We start from the raw sequence: 23086 nt of genomic DNA on the forward strand, positions 1-23086 counted from the left end.
TCACATATTAAAAGCAATATATAAAACTACACGGATGGACTTACTATACTTGTTCAACATTGTGATATTTGCACAGGTTGCCTGTGATTTGCTTCGGAGGATTATTCGCATCCTGTATCTCAGTAAGAGACTCCAAGGACAACTGCAAGGGGGTTGTAGAGAGATAACAAAAGCAGCTCAGAGTCTCAATGAACTTGGTAAGTCTTTTCTTGACTAAAAATTTAGTAGAGGTTTAAAAGCTGTAAGTCATTTGACCTGTTGATTTTTGTCATCCTTGTCAAATATTATTAAGCAAATGCTTAAAATAATTGGCTATATATAGCATTGTCACACTTTGCAGAATGGATGAGTAAATTAAATTGATTTCTTAGAAGTGCTTTTTATTTAAAAAGTTATAGTAAAATGAATCTTTTTTTCACAGTTTTGTGAATTTTAAAACATTTATAAATTCATGTAACCACCATCACAAAACAGTTCTGCCACCCCTCAAAATTCTCCCATTTTCCCATTATGATCACACTCACCTTCTGCCATGGTAGAAGAAAAGTCTTTGCTTTTTGAGAATGTCACATGAAAATGGGATTTTGAAGTACATAACTTTTTGAGTTTGGCTTCTTGTACTTGGCATAATACCTTTTCTTTGAGATATACCCAAGTTGTTGGGTGTTACTTCTTGTTTGCTGCAGTATCACTGTATGGGTGCGCCGTAGTTTGTTTATTGATCACTGGTTGAAGGATGTTTGTATTTCCAGTTTTGAGCCATTATGAATAGAGGTGCTTTAAATGTTAGGGAGCAGGTTTTTTTTATGTGAACTTACATTATCATTTGCCTAGAACAAATATTTAGGAGAAATGATACTTTTTAGGTGACAGATCCCATGTTGATATTATGCCTAGAAGATTTATTTATCTTTATTCATTTGTTTGCATCTCAGACCTTTAGATCAGGCCCTTGTCACTAAAAGGTTAAGTGTTCATGGTTTTGACTATTAAGCATCTGCAAAGTTTATCATTTTTCAGGCCAAACTTTTAATAGCTAGTGAGTAAGCACAGAGCTGTCCAGCAGCTGTGTTTCAATGAGTCTTTGTGGTCATCTGCTTTTCATTGAGTACTTGGTAATTTTCCAGAAGTGGATATGTTTAGTGATACTTATGCTTTTCTAGGTTCAGAAGTCTTTGATTAGATTGATCTCAAATGTCAGGAGTGTGTTTACTATTGGTGTTGTGCTTTGAGAGTCGTTATGCCAAGATATTATGAGAAAAATATTCATTCCATGTTCTGATTTTTTCTATCTTTGGTTTTTCAATCATATAGTTATGTTGTAATGTTTATTCTGTATTTTTTCACTGATCAAGGAAATGTACTATCTTTCACAAGTCATGCTTCAACATTTCAACTGTAAAATGATTTGCTTGGGTACATCACTGGAATATATCTAGCGTGTGATTTGGTATGCTTGGAATATATTGTACAGAAAGTTAATTTTTAAGCAGTGAATAATGCTTGGGTGTTGTTTTCATGGTGTGTTCTAACCATAGGAGTGTTAAGAATCCTACTATCAGCTGTTATTTTTTACTCTGTCACATTAAATTTCTATACTCCAAAAATAATCTTGGGATAACAGAATTATTAAACACAAAAACAAATTATTCCAAGGTTTATGTATGTTTATTATCAGTGACATGCTTCCATATTAAGCAATAGCTTTTTGATTATCATCTTCTAGAATCAACAGTGTTGTAATACAAATCATGATGACTCTTCCTGTTTTTAAAACAGATGCAAGTGTCAGTCATAATGTTCTGAGTGATTGCAGTGTGGAGTGTAAACCCATTATCTTTCCAGTGGCTTTACTTAAAACTTTTATAAACATTAAATATTTAAAAATTACTTGAGAGTATAGTTCATGGTGCATTATCTCAAAGTGGATTTTATTAATTTAAATTTCTAAAACTATGCATATGTGTGATTTATTATTTGCAAAGACATCAGCTGTATTATGCACCACTGTGGTTCAGTCTTGACCAGTCCTGGCATTGGTAACAAGTAAGTCAAAACCAAGAGGAAAATAAAGTTTGTACATTTGGAATTAACATTTTATTTTTAAAGATTTATATATGTATTTGAAAAGTTGAATGATAAGGAGAGATAGAGATCTTCTGTCTGTAATTTACTCTCCAAATGGCTATGGCAGCTAGGTCTGGGCCAGGCCGAAGTCAGGAGCCAGGATCTCTATTCTGGTCTCCCATGTGGTTGCAGGGGCCCCAAGTACTTGGGTCAGTACCTGCTGTCTTCCCCAGCACAGTATCAGCAAGCTGGATTGGACCCATTGGCACTTTAACCATCACTCTGATACAGGATGCCAGTGTCTCAGTGGTGGATTAACCTGCTGTACCACAACACTGGCCCTAGAGTTAATCTTTTAATACAAGGGATTTTGCTGTCATTATTGTAATTACACATATACGGTAAATGTTTTGTGATTGGAATATCTCTTACTATCAGTGTCTATATCAGTATGGTTCTGGTTCTCACTGGAAAAAGAAGAATGATGAAGAATAGCAATGTTTATCAGAGGCCTCTGAAATTGTTAAAAGCAACCTTTCAAATTTGAGAAGTGTGAGGTTTGAATTGAGATAACTAGATGAAATATATTACCATCTGGAAATAAAGTATATTCTGAGGGATTGGAAGGAGTATGGAATGATTGCTGATTGGTGCAGATTTCTTTTGGCGGTGATAAAACATTCTGGAATTAGATAGTAGTGATTGTTACACAGCCTTTTACAGTAATGACCAATGAATAGTACATTTTGATACTGTAAATTTTGGGTTATGTAAATTATGTATCATTTTAATGAGTGTATTCTGGATCCCTAGTGACATTTACATTGGCATCTCTAATTTTTTAAATTGAGGTCTAAGTTATATACAAAAAAACCCTTCAGATATTGAAAATAGGTAGTTTATTTTTGCTGTGAAACCATCCATCAGTACAAGATAGTGAACATAACTGTCAGCCCCTAAGTTTCCTCATGCCCCTCTTTAATTCTTCCTCAGGCATTTACTGTTCTACTTTCTGGCACTGTAGAATAGTTCCCACTTTAAAGAATTTTATGCTAATGAAATCATATACTTTGCATTTGCTTTAGTTCAATTTCTTTCATTCAGCTTAATTTTTTGAAATTCAGCAATGTTGAGTGGACAGCTTATTCCTTGTTGCTCACTAGTCCCATTGGTATCACAACTGATTTCTGTTGATTGGCATTGGTGTTGTACCTAGTTTTTGAGTGTCAAAAATAAAGCTGCTATTAGTATTGATGTGCAAGTCTTTGAATGGACACATCCTTTTCTTTCTCTTGAGTAAATAAGTGGGAGTGGAATGTGGTGGGTTTATGTTTAATTTTTAAAGAAACTGCTAAGGTGTTTTTCAGAGTGGTTATACAAATTTCCATTAATAGTGCACAAAAATTGTGCTTCCCTCTATCATTGTCAGAATTTCTTACAGCCAGTTTTCTTAGTTTTAGTTCCTTTTGAGTTTACGAAAGTTCTGCTAGAACTAACAAAGGAATTCAGCAAGATTTTAGAATATTAGATCACTATAAAAATAGTTGTATTCTATATACTCTGTTAATAAGCCATTAAAACTGGAATTGAAAAAAAAACAATTTATAACAGCAAACACTTAATGAGACACACTTAAATCTGAAAAGATATGCAGGGGGTAGGTGTCTGGTATAGCAATTAAGTAGCTTTTAGGATGTCTACAACCTATATCAGATACCTAGTTCAAGTCCTGGCTGTGCTGCTGATTCCAGCTTCCTGCTTAAGAACACAGTGGGAAGCAGCAAATGATGACTCAGGTACTTGAGTCCCTGCTACCCATGAGGGAGACCTGGATGGAAATCTGGGCTCCTGCCTGGCCTAGCCTAGACCTGGCTGTTGCAAGCATTTGGAGAATGAACTAGCAAGAGGAAGATCTCTCTCATCTTTTTGCCTTTCAAATTAGATTAAAAGTAACAAGATCTGCAAGGCCTGAACACTGAAAGCTATAAAACATTGTTGAACAATGAAGACATAAATAAATAGATCTAGTACATGAATTGGAAGACTTAATATTGTTTAGTAAGAAGTCTGTTCTCATCACATTGATCCACACATTCAATACAATTATAATTTAAGTTTCACCTTTTAGAAATTGATGAAGTGATTTAGCAGTGTATATGGAGATGCAGAAGATGTAATGTAGCCAAACAAATATTAAGATAAAGTTGATTTGAAGACTACTTAGAAAATTTTTTTAGTGATCTGGGTAAACTGCCACTTGCAATGCCAGTGTTCCATATCTGAGAGGTGGTTCAAGTTTAGGCTGCTCTGCTGCTTATCTGGCTTCCTACTAATTCACCTAGGAAAGCAATGGAAAATGACTCAAGTGCTTGGACCCCTGCCACTCATGTGAGAGACCCAGATGGAGTTCCCTGGCTCCTGGTTTCCTCCTGGCCCATACCTGGCTGTTATGGCCATTTGGGTAGTGAACCAGCAGATGGAAGATCAGTTTCTCTCTCTCTCTTCCTCTTCCCACCTCCCCCGCTCCTTCCCTCTTCCCCTCCCCCTCTTTTCCTTTCCCTCACCCACCCTCCCTCCCTCCCTTTCTATTGCCTTGCCTTTCATATAAATAAAAGAATCTTTTTAAGAAATGAAGGGGCTGGAGTTGGACCTAGTGTGTAGAGCTGCCACCTGCCACACTGGCATCCCATATGGTTGCTGGTTCGAGTCCTGACTGCTCTGTTTCTGATCTAGCTTCCTGCTAATGGCCTGGGAAAAGCAGAATACGGCCCAAGTGCTTGGGCTTCTGCCATGCACATGGGAGACCCAGAGGAAGCTCCTGGGTTTGGCTTGGCCTAGCTCTGGCTGTTAAAGACATCTGGTGTGTGAACCAGCAGATAGAGGATCTTTCTTGCTGTATACCCCCCCACACGCACTCTAAGTTTCAAATAAATAAGTAAGATCAGCAACTGAAAAAAAAAATCAAGAATGGTGTTTTTTGAGTGCTACTGTTAGAATGACAAGACAAATTATACAGGAAGAAAGTATTTGCAAAGTATAGATTTGATAGGGGACTTGTTTTTAGAATATGTTTTTAAAAATCTTAAGAAATTTTGAAAATTCAGTAAGAACACAACACAATAAAGAAACATGTAAAAGATTTGAATAGACTCCACCAAGGGTAATACATGGGTGGCAAATATGCATGTGAAAAGATGCTTAACATCATTAGGTCTTAGGGAAATGAAAATTAAAATCATATTACATCTCATTGAATGAGAATAAGCAGAATTATTTCAGTACAGAGTTACTATTTTTCATGCAGACTATTATAAAGTGATTAAAAATAGTGTGGATTGCAGAGTTAAATTGTCAGATTGGTACATGATTCTTCAAGAAGAGTCTCTCCTCTCAAAGAAACCGTTTCTTTAATGAGCACAAATTTCATGAGTACAACTTTAGGAATAGAGTGATTCTTCCCATCATACCTGTCCCCCCATCCCCACTGCAGTCCCACTTCCTCTTCTTCCTCCCACTCCCAGTCCCATTGTCCATTAAGAAAAAAAAAAATCAAGCTATTCCTCAACAGTCAAGATAAGGGCTGTTCAAGTCTTTGCTTCTTAAAGTGTTAATTTCACTTCTACAGATTTCCTTTTAGGTGCTCTATTAGTTCTTTCAGATCAGGGAGAACATATAGTATTTGGGACTGCCTTATTTCACTAAGTGTGATGTTTTCCAGATTCATCCATTTTGTTGCAAATGACCGGATTTCATTTTTTTTGTTTGTTTTACTGCTGTGTAGTATTCCATGGTGTACATATCCCATAGTTTCTTTATCCAGTCTTTAGTTGGTGGGCATTTAGCTTGATTACATGTCTTAACTGTTGTGAATTGAGCTGCAATAAACATGGGGGTGCAGATAACTCTTTGACTTGCTGATTTCATTTCCCTTGAGTAAATTCCCAGTAGTGAAATGGCTGGGTCAAATGGAAGTTCTATATTCAGATTTCTGAGGTATCTCCATATGTCTTCCATAGTGGCTCTACCAGTTTATATTCCCACCAACAGTGGATTAGCGCACCTTTTCTCCCACATCCTCACCAGCATTTGTTTGTTGATTTCTTTTTCAAAGCCATTCCAACTGGGGTGAGATGAAACCTCATTGTGGTTTTGACTTGCATTTCCCTGATGGCTAGTGATCCTAAGCACTTTTTCATGTGTCTGTTTTCCATTTAGATTTCCTCTTTTGAAAAATGTCTGTTTAAGTCCTTTGTCCGTTTCTTAACTGGGTTGTTTGTTGTTGTGGTGTTTCTTGATTTCTTTATGTATTCTGTTTATTAATCCTTTATCAATTCCATTGTTTACAAATAATTTCTCCCATTTTGTCTGTTGCCTCTTCACTTTCCTGTTTCTTTTGCAATATAGAAGCTTCTCAATTCTATGTAATCCCACTTGTTGATTTTGGCTTTGATTGCTTGTGCCTCTGGGGTCTTTTCCAAGAACTCTTTGCCTGTGCTAATGTTCAAGAAGAGTTTTGAGAGTAGATAGAAATTTAGATGGGCCTTACTACAAAATGGTAACATTTTTTGAGAGAATGACTAAGATAAAGAGTACCCCCCAAAACTTATTTTTTAAAAATTTGAGCAGCTACCTTTTTCAATTATTTTTAGTTCACCTAAGCAGGGTCCCCAGTTTATATGTTTAATATAGTTCAGAATTTTTTTGTACAGCCGGATGAAAACTTTCTTTGTGAACCAGAGAGTAGCAGCTCTTTCTATTTAGTGTCTGAAAAAACATTCTGAAATATTTGAGAAGGTTCTTATAATGTCATCATATCTGAATCGGATTGAGGAATACATTTACTTATTCTACAGAAGGCATTCCTGTTTATTCCTGCTTTATGTTGAACTGAAACTACAATAATGAAACCAGAAAGTTCTGCATTTTCACAATCAACCTTAACACTTTTGGGGGCCAGCACTGTGGCATAGTGGGTTAGGCTGCCACCTGCAGTGCTGGCATCCCATATGGGCACCGGTTTGTGTCCCGGCTGTTCCACTTCCAGTCCAGTTCTCTTCTGTGGCCTGGGAGAGTAGTGGAGGATGGCCCAAGTCCTTGGGCCCCTTCACCCATGTGGGAGACCCCAAGGAAGCTCCTGGCTTCGGATCAGTGCAGCTCTGGCCATTGCCGCCAACTCGGGGAGTGGACTAGTGGATGGAGGATCTCTTTCTCTCTCTCTCTGCCTCTCCTCCTCTCTCTCTGTAACTCTGACTTTCAAATAAATAAATAAATCTTTAAAAACAAAACAAAACAATCTCTAGTTTTTCCTTTGCAATGTTACTAGGAGTTCTAAACTGCAACACAGGCACTTTAATATATCCATTGTACAACTGTTGTTGAAGAATCTAGTATATTCCTCACTCTGTTCAGCGTTATAAATGATAAAATTATGCTGGGTACCATTAGACTCAATTGTAGAAAGATGATGGGAGATTTAAATCTGTATTAGAATTTTGCTAGATCTTTTCTTGTATGATACTTACCTTGAATTTGTTGAGAAAGTAATTGTAAAGCTAGTTCCTCTCTACCTATGATTTCATATCAGTTACTTCCATTTTGTTTGTCCTTATTTATATTAGAAATGATTCTTGCTTTTGAAAAGATTTTTGAAATATCCATCTTTTCATTATTTTAAGCTTCATCAGACTTTTGAGATTCATGGTTGCCAAAAGGCAATATTTACCTGGGTAAATTCATCATAATGCTGAGTCTGTTTATTATTTTTTCTGGCTTAGAAATTTAATTTTGCTGACACTGAGAATCGATTTAATAATTTTTTTATGGATATATTATTGCCTGGCTTGTTTGCAGAAAGGCATTAATTAATTTGACTTATAATAATGCATAGTAAGTCTGCTGTGTATCCCGCTTCCCATGTTGGATCGTTCTCTCCCTTTTTGATTCTATCAGTTAGTATTAGCAGACACTAGTCTTGTTTGTGTGATCCCTTTGACTCTTAGACCTATCAGTGTGATCAGTTGTGAACTGAAATTGATCACTTGGACTAGTGAGATGCATTGGTACATGCAACCTTGATGGGATTGTATTGGAATCCCCTGGCACATTTCTAACTCCACCATTTGGGGCAAGTCAGCTTGAGCATGTCCCAAATTATATATCTCCTCCCTCTCTTATTCCCACTCTTATATTTACCAGGGATCACGTTTCAGTTAAATTTAAACACCTAAGAATAATTGTGTGTTAATTACAGAGTTCAACCCATAGTACTAGAACAAAAAAAAGTACTAAAATGGATAAAGTATTACATTGTACATGAACAGTCAGGACAAGGACTGATCAAGTCACTGTTTCTCATAGTGTCCTTTTCACTTCAACATGTTTCCCCTTTGGTGCTCAGTTATCACCGATCAGGGAGAACATATGATATTTGTTCCTTTGGGACTTGCTTATTTCACTTAGCATGATGTTTTCCAGATTCCTCCATTTTGTTGCAGATGACCAGATTTCATTGTTTTTGACTGCTGTATAGTATTCTATAGAGTACATATCCCATAATTTCTTAATCCAGTCTACTTTTGATGGGCTTTTGGGTTGATTCCATGTCTTAGCTATTGTGAATTTGATGGTATTGGGTCGTAGATTTTAATCCATGTTGAGTGGATTTTTGTGTAAGGTGAATGGTAGGGGTCATGCTTCATGCTTCTGCATGTGGAAATCCAATTTCCCCAGCACCATTTATTGAATAGATTTTCCTTACTCCAGGGATTGGTTTTGGATCCCTGATCCTTGATCAAATATAACATGGGAAGTGGGATACACAGCAGACTCATAGAATGGCAGATGTCCTAAATAGCACTCTGGCCTCAGAATCAGCCCTTAAGGCAGTCGGATCTGGCTGAAGAGCCCATGAGAGTATTTTAGGCATGGAAAGCCAAGACACTCTGGGAAAAAAAAAAGAAGACGACGACGACCTAAATGAAAAGATCTCTGCGAGTGAGATCCCAGTGGAAAGAACGGGGCCATCAAAGAAGGAGGTACCTTTCTCTGAAGGGAGGAGAGAACTTCCACTTTGACTATGACCCTATCTGAATAAGATCGAAATCGGTGAACTCAAAAGGCTTCCATAGCCTTGGCAACTCATGACTAGAGCCTAGGGAGATTACTGACGCCATAAACAAGAGTGTCAAATTGTTAAGTCAACAATAGGAGTCACTGTGTATTTAGTCCTCTTGTGGGATCTGTCCTTAATGTGTTGTCCAATGTGAAGTAATGCTATAACTAGTACTCAAACGGTATTTTACACTTTGTGTTTCTGTGTTGGGTGCAAACTGATGAAATCTTTACTCAATATATACTAAATCGATCTTCTGTAAAAAAAAAAAAATAATGCATCATAAGAACAAATAGCAAGGAAAATGAGAAAAATTAGTGACGGGAGGGAACGAAGGATAATTTTAAGTGACTTCAGGTAGAAACCCATCTCTTATGTTGAAGTTCTCAGCTGAATTTGTGAGGATTCGTCATTTTCCCTCCCCCTCACAGCAGTGGACATTCTTTTTACTCTGCTTTTGAGAGGAAATGCAATATAGGATTTGTAAGAAGGTAGAGATGACCATAATGACAGTTCATTCTTCTGAAATTCTCCCAGTTCTGTAAATGGATGTCAGTGTTTTCTTTGTCTTCATGTTAACCAAATTCAGAAGAGATTTGGTTTGTAATCCAGAATGATAATTCATTAATTTGCAATTTGGACTTAAAGGATACAATTTTTCTCTCTGTACAGATGAAATGAAAACAGAAATATATAATCAGAAACTTGTTTAGTAGAATTTGAGTTACATAAAAGGGAAAGCTGGTTGTATGATTCAGATATTGATCAGCCTGATCCTTACATCTTTTTATTAATAATATGCCTAGTTATCTCGAGTACTGAATAAAAAGTGTTAGGTCATGAAACCCTCTGGTTGTTACTGATCTGTTAAGTTTTTATTCATTATAATTCATGTCATTGACTGTCCCTAATTAGTTTCCACAGTTTTTTGTGATCAGGATACAATAAAATTGATTAAGTTTCTGCTCCCAGTGCAAATTGTGTTTCATTGCTCAATATTTCATTGCTCAATAAATCATATTCTAGATATGAATTAGAATTTTGCATGTTTACTAAATTTCAGTCATACAGTTTTATGGATCTTAGAATGATATTCTAATACCATTTACTAATATGAAGTCCTCTTCTGTATCTTAAAAGATTTTTAGTTGTTAAACATAAATCTTTGTCCTCTACATTGTGTCTCGTGATTATTTTTGGGTAGCTATTTGTTATTTTATTGTTATCTAGCTTATTTTTGACTTGATCTACAGATAGGGAAAGAAGGAGGACAGCTTTTCACAAAAAAGTAACCACACCACACTTTTTTTATTTTTATTTTTTTAAATTTTTTTGACAGGCAGAGTGGACAGTGAGAGAGAGAGAGACAGAGAGAAAGGTCTTCCTTTGCCGTTGGTTTACTCTCCAGTGGCCGCCGCGGTCAACACGCTGCAGGCGACGCAAGGCACTGATCCGAAGCCAGGAGCCAGGTGCTTCTCCTGGTCTCCCATGTGGGTGAAGGGCCCAAGCACTTGGGCCATCCTCCACTGCACTCCCTGGCCATAGCAGAGAGCTGGCCTGGAAGAGGGGCAACCGGGACAGACTCTGGTGCCCTGACTGGGACTAGAACCTGGTGTGCTGGCGCCGCAAGGCGGAGGATTAGCCTATTGAGCTGCGGCGCCGGCCCATACCATACTTTTATGGAAACTCTAGTCTGTTTGTGAAAATCATGATTTATAATTCATTTATTAATCAGTTAAGTTTCAACATATATAAGCTCTGTAACTTTTAAGCACCTGGTATAAAATGAATGAATGGTATGTGGCTTTTATGTTTTTGAAATCTTATCCAGTAAGTGTAAAACTGATAATAATCACAGTTATGATATTCATAATGAGATGGTGATTCCATGGGGAAAACCAGTCTCTTCCCACCTTTTCCCCTTGAACTCATCTGCATATTATATGAAGTACTAAGAGAAAACTTTTAGTCATTCTCTTTCCATAATACTTAGCTAAATTCATTAATTTATTCAATCAGTATTATTGAATACCTACATTGTTTGCCACATGCTATTATTTTAACTGTTGAAGGTACATCAGTGAACTCTAATTCTTTATAGAGGTTATCTTCTGGTAGATTCTGAAGTTACACATCTGGTGCATCTGTAAAAATCTGATTTCACAACCTGACCTCTTAAACCACCAGTGTACTGTTTCCTTAATGTCTGTGGCAGCATTTAATTGCTTCACAAAGTGGATTGTTGTCATTGGTAGATTCCTGGTGCCATTTTATTTTTTAAAGAACAAAAGTCATATTATTTATTCTACTCTCTGAGAATATCTTAACTATAAAACCAAGTCTAAATGAATCTGTAAGTAGGTAAAAATTATTGACTTGCAGTATGATAGCTTCATATTAAAAACCAAAATATATATATTGTGTGTGTGATATGATTTGTTTATATAATGCATACATTTTATGTTGTGATTGTGGGTTCACTGTTAATCATTAATATTTTTAAAAGAGATTATTTGAAAGTCAGAATTAGAGAATTAATATTCTGTGTTAAAGTTTTATTGAGTTATTTAATGATTATTTTTCAAAGGATGATCAAGCAGTAAATTAAGCAATTAGATATGATGGAAAGTATTCCCTCCATTAGTTTTTATTACTTGTGGTTTGTTTTGTAAGGTTTATGTTTCTGTTGCTAGCCTACTGTATATTAAAATCATGTATCATGAGAGTATTCTGAAGTAAAACCAAATTTATCATAGGAGCATTTTATGATATGTTTATTGTGGAAGGAAGGGATAGCATAAGTTTGTCTCATCTAATGTTCTTATTGTAGCTGTGATATTTTCCCAGTGTAATAAAACAGTACTTACAGGCACACATTTCTGATTTATGTATATGTCAGAGAAAGTATGGTTCATATAGTTTTTACCACATAATAGGTATCCAGTTATTACTGAACTACTGAGTGCTTTTTGAGATGTCTGTTAAATGGTGTGGTAGATAAAACTAATTTAGAAGTTTATTTTTTAAAACTATTAAAGTTAATGTGTTGATTGGAAACATTGTAAATATACTGAGAAACTGTTTGCAGTATTAAATTAGGTTTGGCTTTATCATGCATCTTAGGTGACTTGTTTCTTAGATCTGAATGTATTTAATATGTTTAGTGAATATGTAGTTTTTTTTGGGGGGGGGGTGGAGTAGCAGTTTATTTGAAGTGGGGCCTGGAGAGCTCAACTGATTGATTGATACTCCATCTTCTTGTTCGCTCCCCAAATGGCTGGGTCTGTTCAAGGTTGAAGTTGGCAGCCCAGACCTCTCTTCAATCTCCCATTGGGTGCAAGGGACCCAAACATTTGGGCCATTTTGCACTGCCTTCCCAGATATGTTGGCAGGAAGTTGGATCAAACCAGCTAGGTAGCTTGGACTCAAACCAGTACTTCAATATGGGATGCTGGTGTTACTGGCCGGAAGCTTAGCTCACTGTGCCACAAACCCAGCCCACTGCAACTTTTAAAAGGAAATTAAATCTGTATTTTAAAATCTACAATTAAGTCACATATGATGATAAGCATTTTCTGTAACTATATTTGATTATTTAGTCTCTAAATTACTTACATTTGTGGTTAGATTCAGCTTCCACCAGGTGGGGGTGATGCCCCAGGGTGGCTAATGCTTTTAGATAAAGGTTTGTGTGTAGGAGAGAGCGTGTTAAAATAACACATGCACGTGTGCGCACACACTCTGTTGTTTGGAGTAACTGAAGTTAATGTTACTAAACATATTTAACGGATGTTACTTCTACATTTATGATTCTTATTGTTCTTTCATCATACAATGCTAAAATCTGAGGATATCATCCAAAAACAAGGAGCTTAGTTACTATAACTTTTAAAAAAAAATATTTGAGAAGTAGAGTTACAGACAGAGAGAAGGAGAGACAGAAAGGTCTTTCATCCAGTAGTTCACTCCCCAAATGGCCACACTGGCTGGAGCCAGACAGATTTGAAGCCAGGAGCTTCTTCTGGGTTTTCCACGTGAGTGCAGGGGCCCTAGCACTTGGGCTGTCTTCTGCTTTCCCCGGCTATAGTAGAGAGCTGGTTTGGAAGTGGAACAGCTGGGACTAGAACTGATGCCCATATGGCATGCCAGTGCCACAGAAAGAGGCTTAGCCCACTATACCACAGCTCCAATCCTGTTACTGTAACTTTTAATACATTGCTGTTCATGTATTTCAAACCTGCAATAGAAATTTTAGATATGTATTTTATTTCTTATGTGATTATGGAAATTGCATTAACTCAACTTTTTGCTGAAACATTTATTACTTGGAACAACTTACATAGTGTAAAGTGCAAACAAGTATCAACTTTTTTCAATTTGTAGATTCTAAAGGATTGTCTGGATGCTTAAGTCGATAGCCCTTAATCTGTTTTCCATTATACTATATGTCATTAATAATGTTAACTTTAACAATGAAAATATCTCTTAAATGTGTATAAGCATTGTCTTACAATTCCAGGCTTAGTTTTTTGACTGTTACTTGAAAATAGTGTCAGCTTTTTCTTGAATTACAGCTTTGAGTTTCTGAGTCTAATATTGTATAGGAAGTCTAGGTGGATTGTTCTTTTTTATTTTCATTATATTCGTTCCTTTATGTATATAGAAAAGCCAAGAAAAATATAAAATAGTATTTATTAGTTTTTGATTTGAAAAATTGAAAATTAAGGGCTGAGTTGGAAAGCTTCAGGGTAAATTTATTATAGGAACACTGGGTGCTGGTATTGTGGTATAACTGATTAAAGCCTTTGCCTATGACACCAGATCCCTTGTTAGTACCAGTTTGAGACCCGGCTGCTCCAATTCTGAGCCAGCTCCCTGCTAGTGTGCCTGGGGAAAGTAGCAGAAGATGGCCCAAGTACGTGGGCCATTGTATCCATGTGTGAGACCTGGAAGAAGCTCTGGGCTCCTAAATTGGGCCTTCTAGGTTTGGCCTGACTATTAGGCCTGACTGTTGAGCCGATTTGGGGAGTGAACCAGCAGGTGGGAGATAACACTGTCTCTCCTCCTCTCTCTAACTCTGTCTTTGAAATAAATAAAAAATAGTTAAAAAAAAATACTGATAGAGTTCTACATTAAAAAAATTATTTGAGAGGCAGAGAAACAGTGAGCTAGCATTCATTTATAGATTTACTCCTCAATCAGAACTGAAGCTGGGAATAAGAAACTCAGTCCAGGTCTTGCATATGAATGGTAGGGATCCAATTACTTGGGCTTTCCCCCACTGCCTCTTAGAGTTCCCATTAGCAGGTGTCAGGAGCTGGTATGGAGCCCAGTTATTCTGATGTGGGAAGCAGGCATCATAATTGGTAGGCCAAAGACTTGCCCTAGAGTTCTACATTTTAATACTGTCTAAACAACAGGAATGGCAGGCATGATTTTCTGATTTATGTAGGGTAAAATATAATGCAATTTTATTTATCTGTTTCAATTTTTATGTTACAGATTTGAAATTCCTTTTGATGACTCATAATGTGTTCTTCTGTTACATCCAAATGGAAGATAATGCTGATGATCTAGTTTTATTTTCACAATTAAGAATATAGTCAGTGGTCAGTGGTGATGATCTATATTGTCTCCATATTAATTATATTAAAACTAAAATATTTTCACATTGGAAAAATATTGTTGGGAATCATGATACCTAAAATTCAGTTGAGAACAGGCATTGTGGCACACTTGATTAAGCTGCTGTTTGCAGTGCTTACATCCTGTGCTGGAGTGTTGATTCAAGTCCTGGCTACTCTACTTTTGATCCAGCTCCCTTTCAATGTACCTTGGAAGCAGCAGATGATGGCCCAAGTGATTGAGTCCCTGCTATCCACATGGGAAACCTGGAGCTCCTAGCTTTGACCTGGACCAACCCAGCTGTTACAGCTATTTAGGCAGTGAACCAGTGCATGGAAGCTAACTTTCTCTTTGTCTCTCCTTTTCTCTTTGTCACTCTGCCTTTTAAATACATACATACATACATACATACATACATTCATATATAAATTTTTAGAAATCCAGTTAGTTTGTATGATGTAATTCAAAATGGTCAGATTATTCAGGACTGTATACTATGGCTGCTTTATCAAGCATCAAGAAGGCACGTTGCAGCTGGTGCGTGGCTCAATAGGCTAATCCTCCGCCTGCGGCGCCGGCACCCCGGGTTCTAATCCCGGTTGGGGCGCCAGATTCTGTCTTGGTTGCTCCTCTTCCAGTCCAGCTCTCTGCTGTGGCCTGGGAAGGCAGTGGAGGATGGCCCAAGTGCTTGGGCCCTGCACCTGCATGGGAGACCAGGAGGAAGCACCTGGCTCCTGGGTGCGGATTGGTGTAGCGGCCACTTGGGGGGTTAACCAATGGAAGGAAGACCTTTCTCTGTGTTTCTCTCTCTCAATGTCTAACTCTGCCTGTCAAAAAAAAAAAAAAAAAAAAATCATGTTGCTTAGAATGAAAGGGTATGTAAAAATTTACAAAAAAATAATTGGAAATTTAATTGTTTGCTTCTCAGGTTTATCCAAAACTTCTTCCTGATTGAAACACTGAATTTCTCAGCAACTGTTCCTGAAGACTTCCTTCATATATTCCAGAACAGAATAATTGATCAGGATCTTTATTTTTTAAAATAAAGAAGCCAGCTTTTCATCTTGAAGTGGTTTTGAAAGCAGTTTAGATTCAATGTAGCAAACATTATTGGTGACTTGTGCTATGGTCTGAAAGTAGTTTGTCTTCAAAACTCATGTTGAAAGTTGGTTGCCGTTGTGGTATTGGGAGATGGGGCCTTTAGAAGGTGGTTAAGTTGTTAAGAGGCATTAATGCAGGAGAGTGGACTGTTAGAAAACAAGGCTGCCACTTGTGTTTTGCCTTCCTACAGTTGCTCTCTTGACCTCTGCCTTTCTGTCAGGAGGTGAAATAGCATGAGGTCTTTGGCAGATGCTAGCACCATGCTGCAGGATTTGTCTCCAAAACTTCTTTTCTTACCTCACTCCTGCCTATTCTCTTACAGCAACAGGAAGGAGATTAAGATAACTTTTCAGCTCTTCACTATTCTTTTCTGGCAAAGTCTCAGTTTTGTAAGTGTTCATCTTCCTGTTATGATATTTGGGATTAGTTAAGGGGCCACTGCCTTGATTAAATCATGATTAGTCTCAGTAGTTTCTTTCCTCTGTAATGGTTTAGATACGGACATGTTACCTTATCAGGACTAAGGAGACTTTAGAAGAAAGGAAGAACTTTTTAGAAATATTTTCGTTGCCAAAAAAAAAAAAAAGTGGATGGAAAACAGGAACTGTAGGTGGAGGGTTAGATGGCATCTCTGCTTCTGAACTTCTACAGCTGAGGTACACATACTTGTCTATTTCCTCCACAGACTCCAGATTTCTTTTACCATTCTATTTAGCTCTCTCAGGTTCTTTGTTTGTTTGTTTCATATGTAATTGAAAAAAACTTTTGTTAGTGTGGTTATTTTCTTTTTCTTTTTAAAGGTTTGTTTATTTGAAAGTCAGAGTTAGAGGAAGTGACAGAAAAGAGTTCTTCCATCCTCTGGTTCATTGCCCAAGTGGCTGCTACAGCCAGGGCTGAGCCAGGCTGAAGCCAGAAACCAGAAGCTTCATTCAGGTCTTCTGGGTGGGTGACAGGGGCCAAGACATGTGAGCTGTCCTCTACTGTTTTTCCCAGGCCATTAGCAGGGAGCTGGATTGGAAGTGGTGCCACCAGAACTGAATTGGTACTCATATGGGGTGCCAGGGTTGCAGGTGTCAGCTTCATCCACTCTGCCACAGTGCTGGCCCCTTAGTTATTTTTTTAAAATCTTTTCAAAATTTTATTGTGGTTTAAACTTTTATCATGAGATTTACCCTCTTAACAGGTTTGTATATGTGCAATACAGTATTGTTATCTGTAAGCACAATATTGAACTTACTCAACCTTATTCAACTCAATAATTATCATGTGTAACTGCAATTTTAGCATATTGTTTTTTTGAAGATTTATTTATTTGAAAGGCAGAGTTACATAGAGAGAAAAGGGACAGAGAAAGAGAGATCTTGCATCTGCTGGTTCACTCCTCAAATGGCTGCAATGGCTGAGACTGGCCCAGGCTGAAGTCAGGAGCCAGGAGCTTCTACCTAGTCTCCCATGTGGGCAGGGGCCCAAGCACTGGAGCCATCCTCTACTGCATTCTGATGCATATCAGTAGGGAGCTGGATCACAAGTGGAGTAACTGGGACTTGAACTGGCACCCTTAAGAGATGCTGGCATCGCAGGCAGCAGCTTAATCCACTATGCTACAACACTGGTCCTGTTAACTTGTTGATTATTATTAACTCCCTATACCTGAGCCCCATGACCCTGACAGTCAACGATTTTCTTATTTGCTTCCATGCATTGGATTGTTTTACATATCATATATCAATGTAATCATGGAGTATTAGTCCTTCTGTCTGTGACTGACTTATTTCACTTAGCATCATATCCTCAGGTTCATGCATATTGTTGCATATAGCAAGATTCTCTTCATTTTTAAGGCTGAATAATATTCATGTGTATGTGTGTGTATATGCATATTTCTTATATCTGTTCATCCATTGATGCACACTTTTATGTTGTAGCCCTGTTTTGCCTAGTTAGAAATAGTGCTCTTCTGAATATACGACTGCAGATACATCTTTAAGATCCATAAATAACCAGAAGTGGTATTGATAGATCATATAGTAAATATGACAATTATGGTTTTGATTTTTTGAGAAATCTCCATATTGTTTTCCATAGGTGCTGTAAAATTTTGCATTCCCACCAGAACTGTTTGTTGTTGTTAATAGCCATCCTAGCAGATGGGAGGTGGTTTCTCATTTGCATTTTTCATTGGAGGTGGTTTTGACTTGCATTTCTCTGATTAGTGATGTTGAGCATCTTTTCATATACTTCTTGACCATTTATATATCATCTTTGGAAAAATGTGTATGTAAGTCATCAGCCTTTGGTGGAGTGAGCGCTGTTCTTGCTGTTTATTTGCTTCTCTAGAAAAGTCAAGAACACTGGGGCCTCGTCATACATTGAAAGCAGAACCGGGCAGCAGGGGCACTTGAGTGCAGGCTTAGGAGAAGGAGATGGGATCCCATGACCACTGTCCAGGTCACCTCAGAGGGCCCCAGTTCCCAGCCACCAAAGAGTGCAGCTGAGCCTGGGACCAAGGCCCCATCTGAGTTAGCCCCTACACTGGTACCCCGGAGGCTGTGGGCAGTGACTGGACCAAAAGGTGGCCTGGGCACAGGTCACCAGGCCAGAGGCCAAGTTGGACCTACTGATCCACAGCTAGCACGTGAGAAGTTGAGCAGAGGCATAAGGACCAGTGTGGCTGTAACCAGGCAGATGCTGAGCCCATTTTTTTAATTTTAAATATTTATTAATTTGAAAGGTAATGTTACAGAAAGGCAGAGAGAGAGAGAAAAAAAAAGAAAGAGAGGTCTTCCATCTGCTGGTTCCCTTCCTAAATGGGAACTTGGCCAATCCAAAGCCAGGAGCCTGAAGCTTCTTCTAGGTCTCCCACATGGTTGCAGGGGACCAAGGATTTGGACCATCTTCTACTGCTTTTCCAGGCCATAGCAGAGAGGTGGAACAGAAGGGAAGCAGCAGGTATTTGAACCGGTGCCCACACGGGATGCTGTCACTTTAGGTGGTGGCTTTATCATCTGTGCACTGACCCTCATGCAGACAATTAATTCCCAAAGTCTATTTAAAAATTTTTAAACCTTTTTTTAAAAGGATTTTATTTATTTGAGAGGTAGAGTTACAGACAGGGAGAGGGAGAGACAGCGAGAAAGGTCTTCCATCCACTGGTGCACTCCCCAAATGGCTGCAGTGGCCGGAGCTGAGTTAATTGGAAGCCAGGAGCCAAGAGCTTTTTCTGAGTCTCCCATGAAGGTGCTACAGAGGCCCAAAGATTTGGGCCATCTTCCCCTGCTTTCCCAGGCCATAGCAGAGAGCTGGATTGGAAGAGGAGCAGCCGGGATTAGAACCGGTGCCCATGTGGGATGCTGGTGCCACAGCAAGAGCATTAACCTATTGTGCCACAGTGCTGGCCCCATCCGCAAACTCTTATGTTAATGGCACTGGAAAGTTGGAGATTTGATTCAATTAAGATGTTTAGGAGATGGGTCTATTGCAGGGTTGGGGGGCACTATTTTTCTACCAAGGGCAATTTGGATATTTAAAATGTCATTTGCCAGAGCTGGCCTTGTGATATAGAGGGTAAAGATACCACCTCCAACACCAGCATTCCATATAGTTGTCAATTTGAGTCCTAGCTGCTTCACTTGATCCAGCTCCCTGCTAATGCCTTGGAAAGGCAGAGGAAGATGGCCACGTGTTCGGGCTCCTGTTACCCATGTGGGAGACGGATGAAGCTCCCTGGCTTTTGTAACCATCTGGGGAGTGAACGGGTGGATAAAAAAATCTCTGTGTGTCTCTTCCTCTCAATCTTTAACTCTGATTTTCAAATAATTAATAAATCTTAAATAAAATGTCATTTGCCAGCCATATAAAACTATCAACTGAAATATTAGCCTACTGTAGATTTATTTAATTTCAACTCTTGCCTGCATTCACCAGGGTAGGGCCAGACCTAATGATTTTGCCAGCCTTTTATAGCTTACAGGCCAGATATTTTCCACCCTTGGTGTAGTGGGAGTCCTTAGGTCATTTGGAGTATGTCCATGGGACAGTAGCTCTTGGAAGAAGGAAGGGTTGTTTACATAATCCCAAACCTAGCCGTGTTTATTCTTTTTTTTTTAACTTTTATTTAATGAATATAGATTTCCAAAGTACAGCTTATGGATTACATTGGCCCCCCCCATTACGTCCCTCCCACCCGCAACCCTCCCCTTTCCCGCTCTCTCTCCCCTTCCATTCATATCAAGATTCATTTTCAATTTTCTATATATACAGAAAATCAGTTTAGTATACATTAAGTAAAGATTTCAACAGTTTGCACCCACACAGAAACATAAAGTGAAAAATACTGTTTGAGTATTGGTTATAGCATTAAATCTCAATGTATAGCACATTAAGGACAGAGATCCTACATGAGGAGTAAGTGCACAGTGACTCCTGTTGTTGACTTAACAAATTGACACTCCTGTTTATGGCATCAGTAATCTCCCTATGCTCCAGTCATGAGTTTCCAAGGCTATGGAAGCCTTTTGAGTTCACCGACTCTTATCTTGTTTAGACAAGGTCATAGTCAAAGTGGAAGTTCTCTCCTCCCTTCAGAAAAAGGTACCTCCTTCTTTGAAGACCTGTTCTTTCCACTGAGATCTCACTTGCAGAGAACTTTCATTTAGGTTTTTTTTTTTTTTTTTTTTTTTTTTTTTGCCAGAGTGACTTGGCTTTCCATGCCTGAAGTACTCTCATGGGCTTTTCAGCCGGATCCGAGTGCCTTTAGGGCTGATTCTGAGGCCAGAGTGCTGTTTAGGACATCCGCCATTCTATGAGTCTGCTGTGTATCTCGCTTCCCATGTTGGATCGCTCTTCCCTTTATTTATTCTATCGGTTAGTATTAGCAGGCACTAGACTTGTTTATGTGCTCCCTTTGACTCTTAGTCCTTTCATTATGATCAATTGTCAACTGAAATTGATCACTTGGACTAGTGAGATGGCATTGGTACATGCCACCTTGATGGGATTGAATTGGAATCCCCTGGTATGTTTCTAACTCTACCATTTGGGGCAAGTCAGCTTGAGCATGTCCCAAATTATACATCTCTTCCCTCTCTTATTCCCACTCTACTATTTAACAGGGATCACATTTCAGTTAAATTTCAACACTTAAGAATAACTGTGTATTAATTACAAAATTAAACCAGTAGTATAAAGTAGAACAGACAAAAAAAATACTAAGAGGGATAACATATTAAGTTGTTCATTAACAGTCAGGGCTATGCTGATCAAGTCACTGTTTCTCATAGTGTCCATTTCACTTCAACAGGTTTCCTTTTTGGTGTTCAGTCAGTTGTCACCGATCAGGGAGAACATGTGATATTTGTCCCTTTGGGACTGGCTTATTTCACTCAGCATGATGTGTTCCAGATTCCTCCATTTTGTTGCAGATGACTGGATTTCATTGTTTTTTTTTTCTGCGGTATAGTATTCTAAAGAGTACATATCCCATAATTTCTTTATCCAGTCTACCGTTGATGGGCATTTAGGTTGGTTCCAGGTCTTGGCTATTGTGAATTGAGCTGCAGTAGACATTAGGGTGCAGACCGCTTTTTTGTTTGCCAATTTAAATTCCTTTGGGTAAATTCCAAGGAGTGGGATGGCTGGGTTGTATGGTAGGGTTATCTTCAGGTTTCTGAGGAATCTCCAGACTGACTTCCATAGTGGCTTAACCAGTTTGCATTCCCACCAACAGTGGATTAGTGTCCCTTTTTCCCCACATCCTCGCCAGCATCTGTTGTTGGTAGATTTCTGAATGTGAGCCATTCTAACCGGGGTGAAGTGAAACCTCATTGTGGTTTTGATTTGCATTTCCCTGATGGCTAGTGATCTTGAACATTTTTTCATGTGCCTGTTGGCCCTTTGGATTTCCTCTTTTGAAAAATGTCAATTTCTTGATATAGGCACCTATTGCTATAAACTTGCCTCTCAATACTGCTTTTGCTGTATCCCATAAGTTTTGATATGTTGTGTTGTTATCCTCATTTACTTCCAGAAAGTTTTTCATTTCTCTTTTGATTTCTTAAATGATCCAGTGTTCATTCAGGAGCATGTTGTTCAGTCTCCATGTGTTTGCATACTTTCTAGGGTTTCCTGAGTTGCTAATTTCCAGCTTCATTCTGCTGTGGTCTGAGAAGCTGCATGGTATGATTCTAATTCTTTTAAATTTGCTAAGACTGACTTTGTGGCCTATTATGTGACCAATCCTAGAGAAGGTTCCATGTACTGCTGAGAAGAATGTAAAGTCTTTAGATGTAGGATTGAAAGTTCTGTAGATATCTGTTAGATCCATTTGGGCAATAGTGTTGATGAAATCTGCTGTTTCCTTGTTGATCTTCTGTCCGGATGATCTGTCTATTTCTGAGAGTGGAGTATTGAATTCCCCCAGTACTATTGTATTGGAATCTAAGTCTCCTTTTAAGTCCCTTAACATATCTTTTAAATAGACTGGTGCCCTGTAATTAGGTGCATATACATTTATAATAGTTACATCTTCCTGTTGAATTGAACCCTTAATCATTATATAGTGCCCCTCTTTGTCTCTCTTAACAGTTTTTGTATTAAAGTTTATTTTGTCTGATATTAATATGGCTATACCTGCCTTTTTTTTGGTTTCTGTTGGCATGGAATATCTTTTTCCAACGTTTCACTTTCAGTCTGCATGCGTCTTTGTTAGAGAGATGTGTTTCTTGTAGGCAACAAATAGTTGGGTTTTATTCCTTAAGCCAATCAGCCAATCAGTGTCTTTTAACTGAAGAGTTACGTCCATTAACGTTTAATGTGACTATACATAGTGACTTTGCCCTGCCATTTTCCCAGAGATATTTTCTAGTATATGCTTTGAGCTTCTTATGCTCTTTTACTGGTAGGTGTTCTTCCTTTACCTTCTTTCATATTGATGGCCGTGTTTCTGTGTTTCTGAGTGTAGCACATCTTTAAGTATCTTTTGCAGGGCCGGACGAGTGGCGACAAAGTCTTTCAATTTCTGTTTGCTATGAAAGGTCTTTATTTCACCTTCATTCACAAATGAGAGCTTAGCAGGATATAGTAATCTGGGCTGGCAATTTTTCTCTCTTAGCACATGTGCTATGTCTCGCCATTCCCTCCTAGCCTGTAGGGTTTCTGATGAGAAGTCTGCTGTGAGTCTGATTG

At 38.3% G+C, this 23086-nt stretch overlaps 1 protein-coding gene across 2 annotated transcripts in view; it reads left to right on the forward strand.

Moving 5' to 3' along the window:
* The window catches only part of COG5 (component of oligomeric golgi complex 5), a 359204-nt gene that overhangs the window by 42053 nt on the left and 294065 nt on the right, over positions 1–23086 (forward strand). For both annotated transcript variants that reach the window (XM_008258350.4, XM_070071149.1), the window contains exon 6: positions 77–197. In XM_008258350.4, the coding sequence (XP_008256572.1) occupies positions 77–197 (121 nt within the window). The remainder of the gene's footprint in view (positions 1–76; positions 198–23086) is intronic.

This window comes from Oryctolagus cuniculus, chromosome 3 (genome assembly GCF_964237555.1).
Source record: "Oryctolagus cuniculus chromosome 3, mOryCun1.1, whole genome shotgun sequence".
Lineage (NCBI taxonomy): Eukaryota > Metazoa > Chordata > Mammalia > Lagomorpha > Leporidae > Oryctolagus > Oryctolagus cuniculus.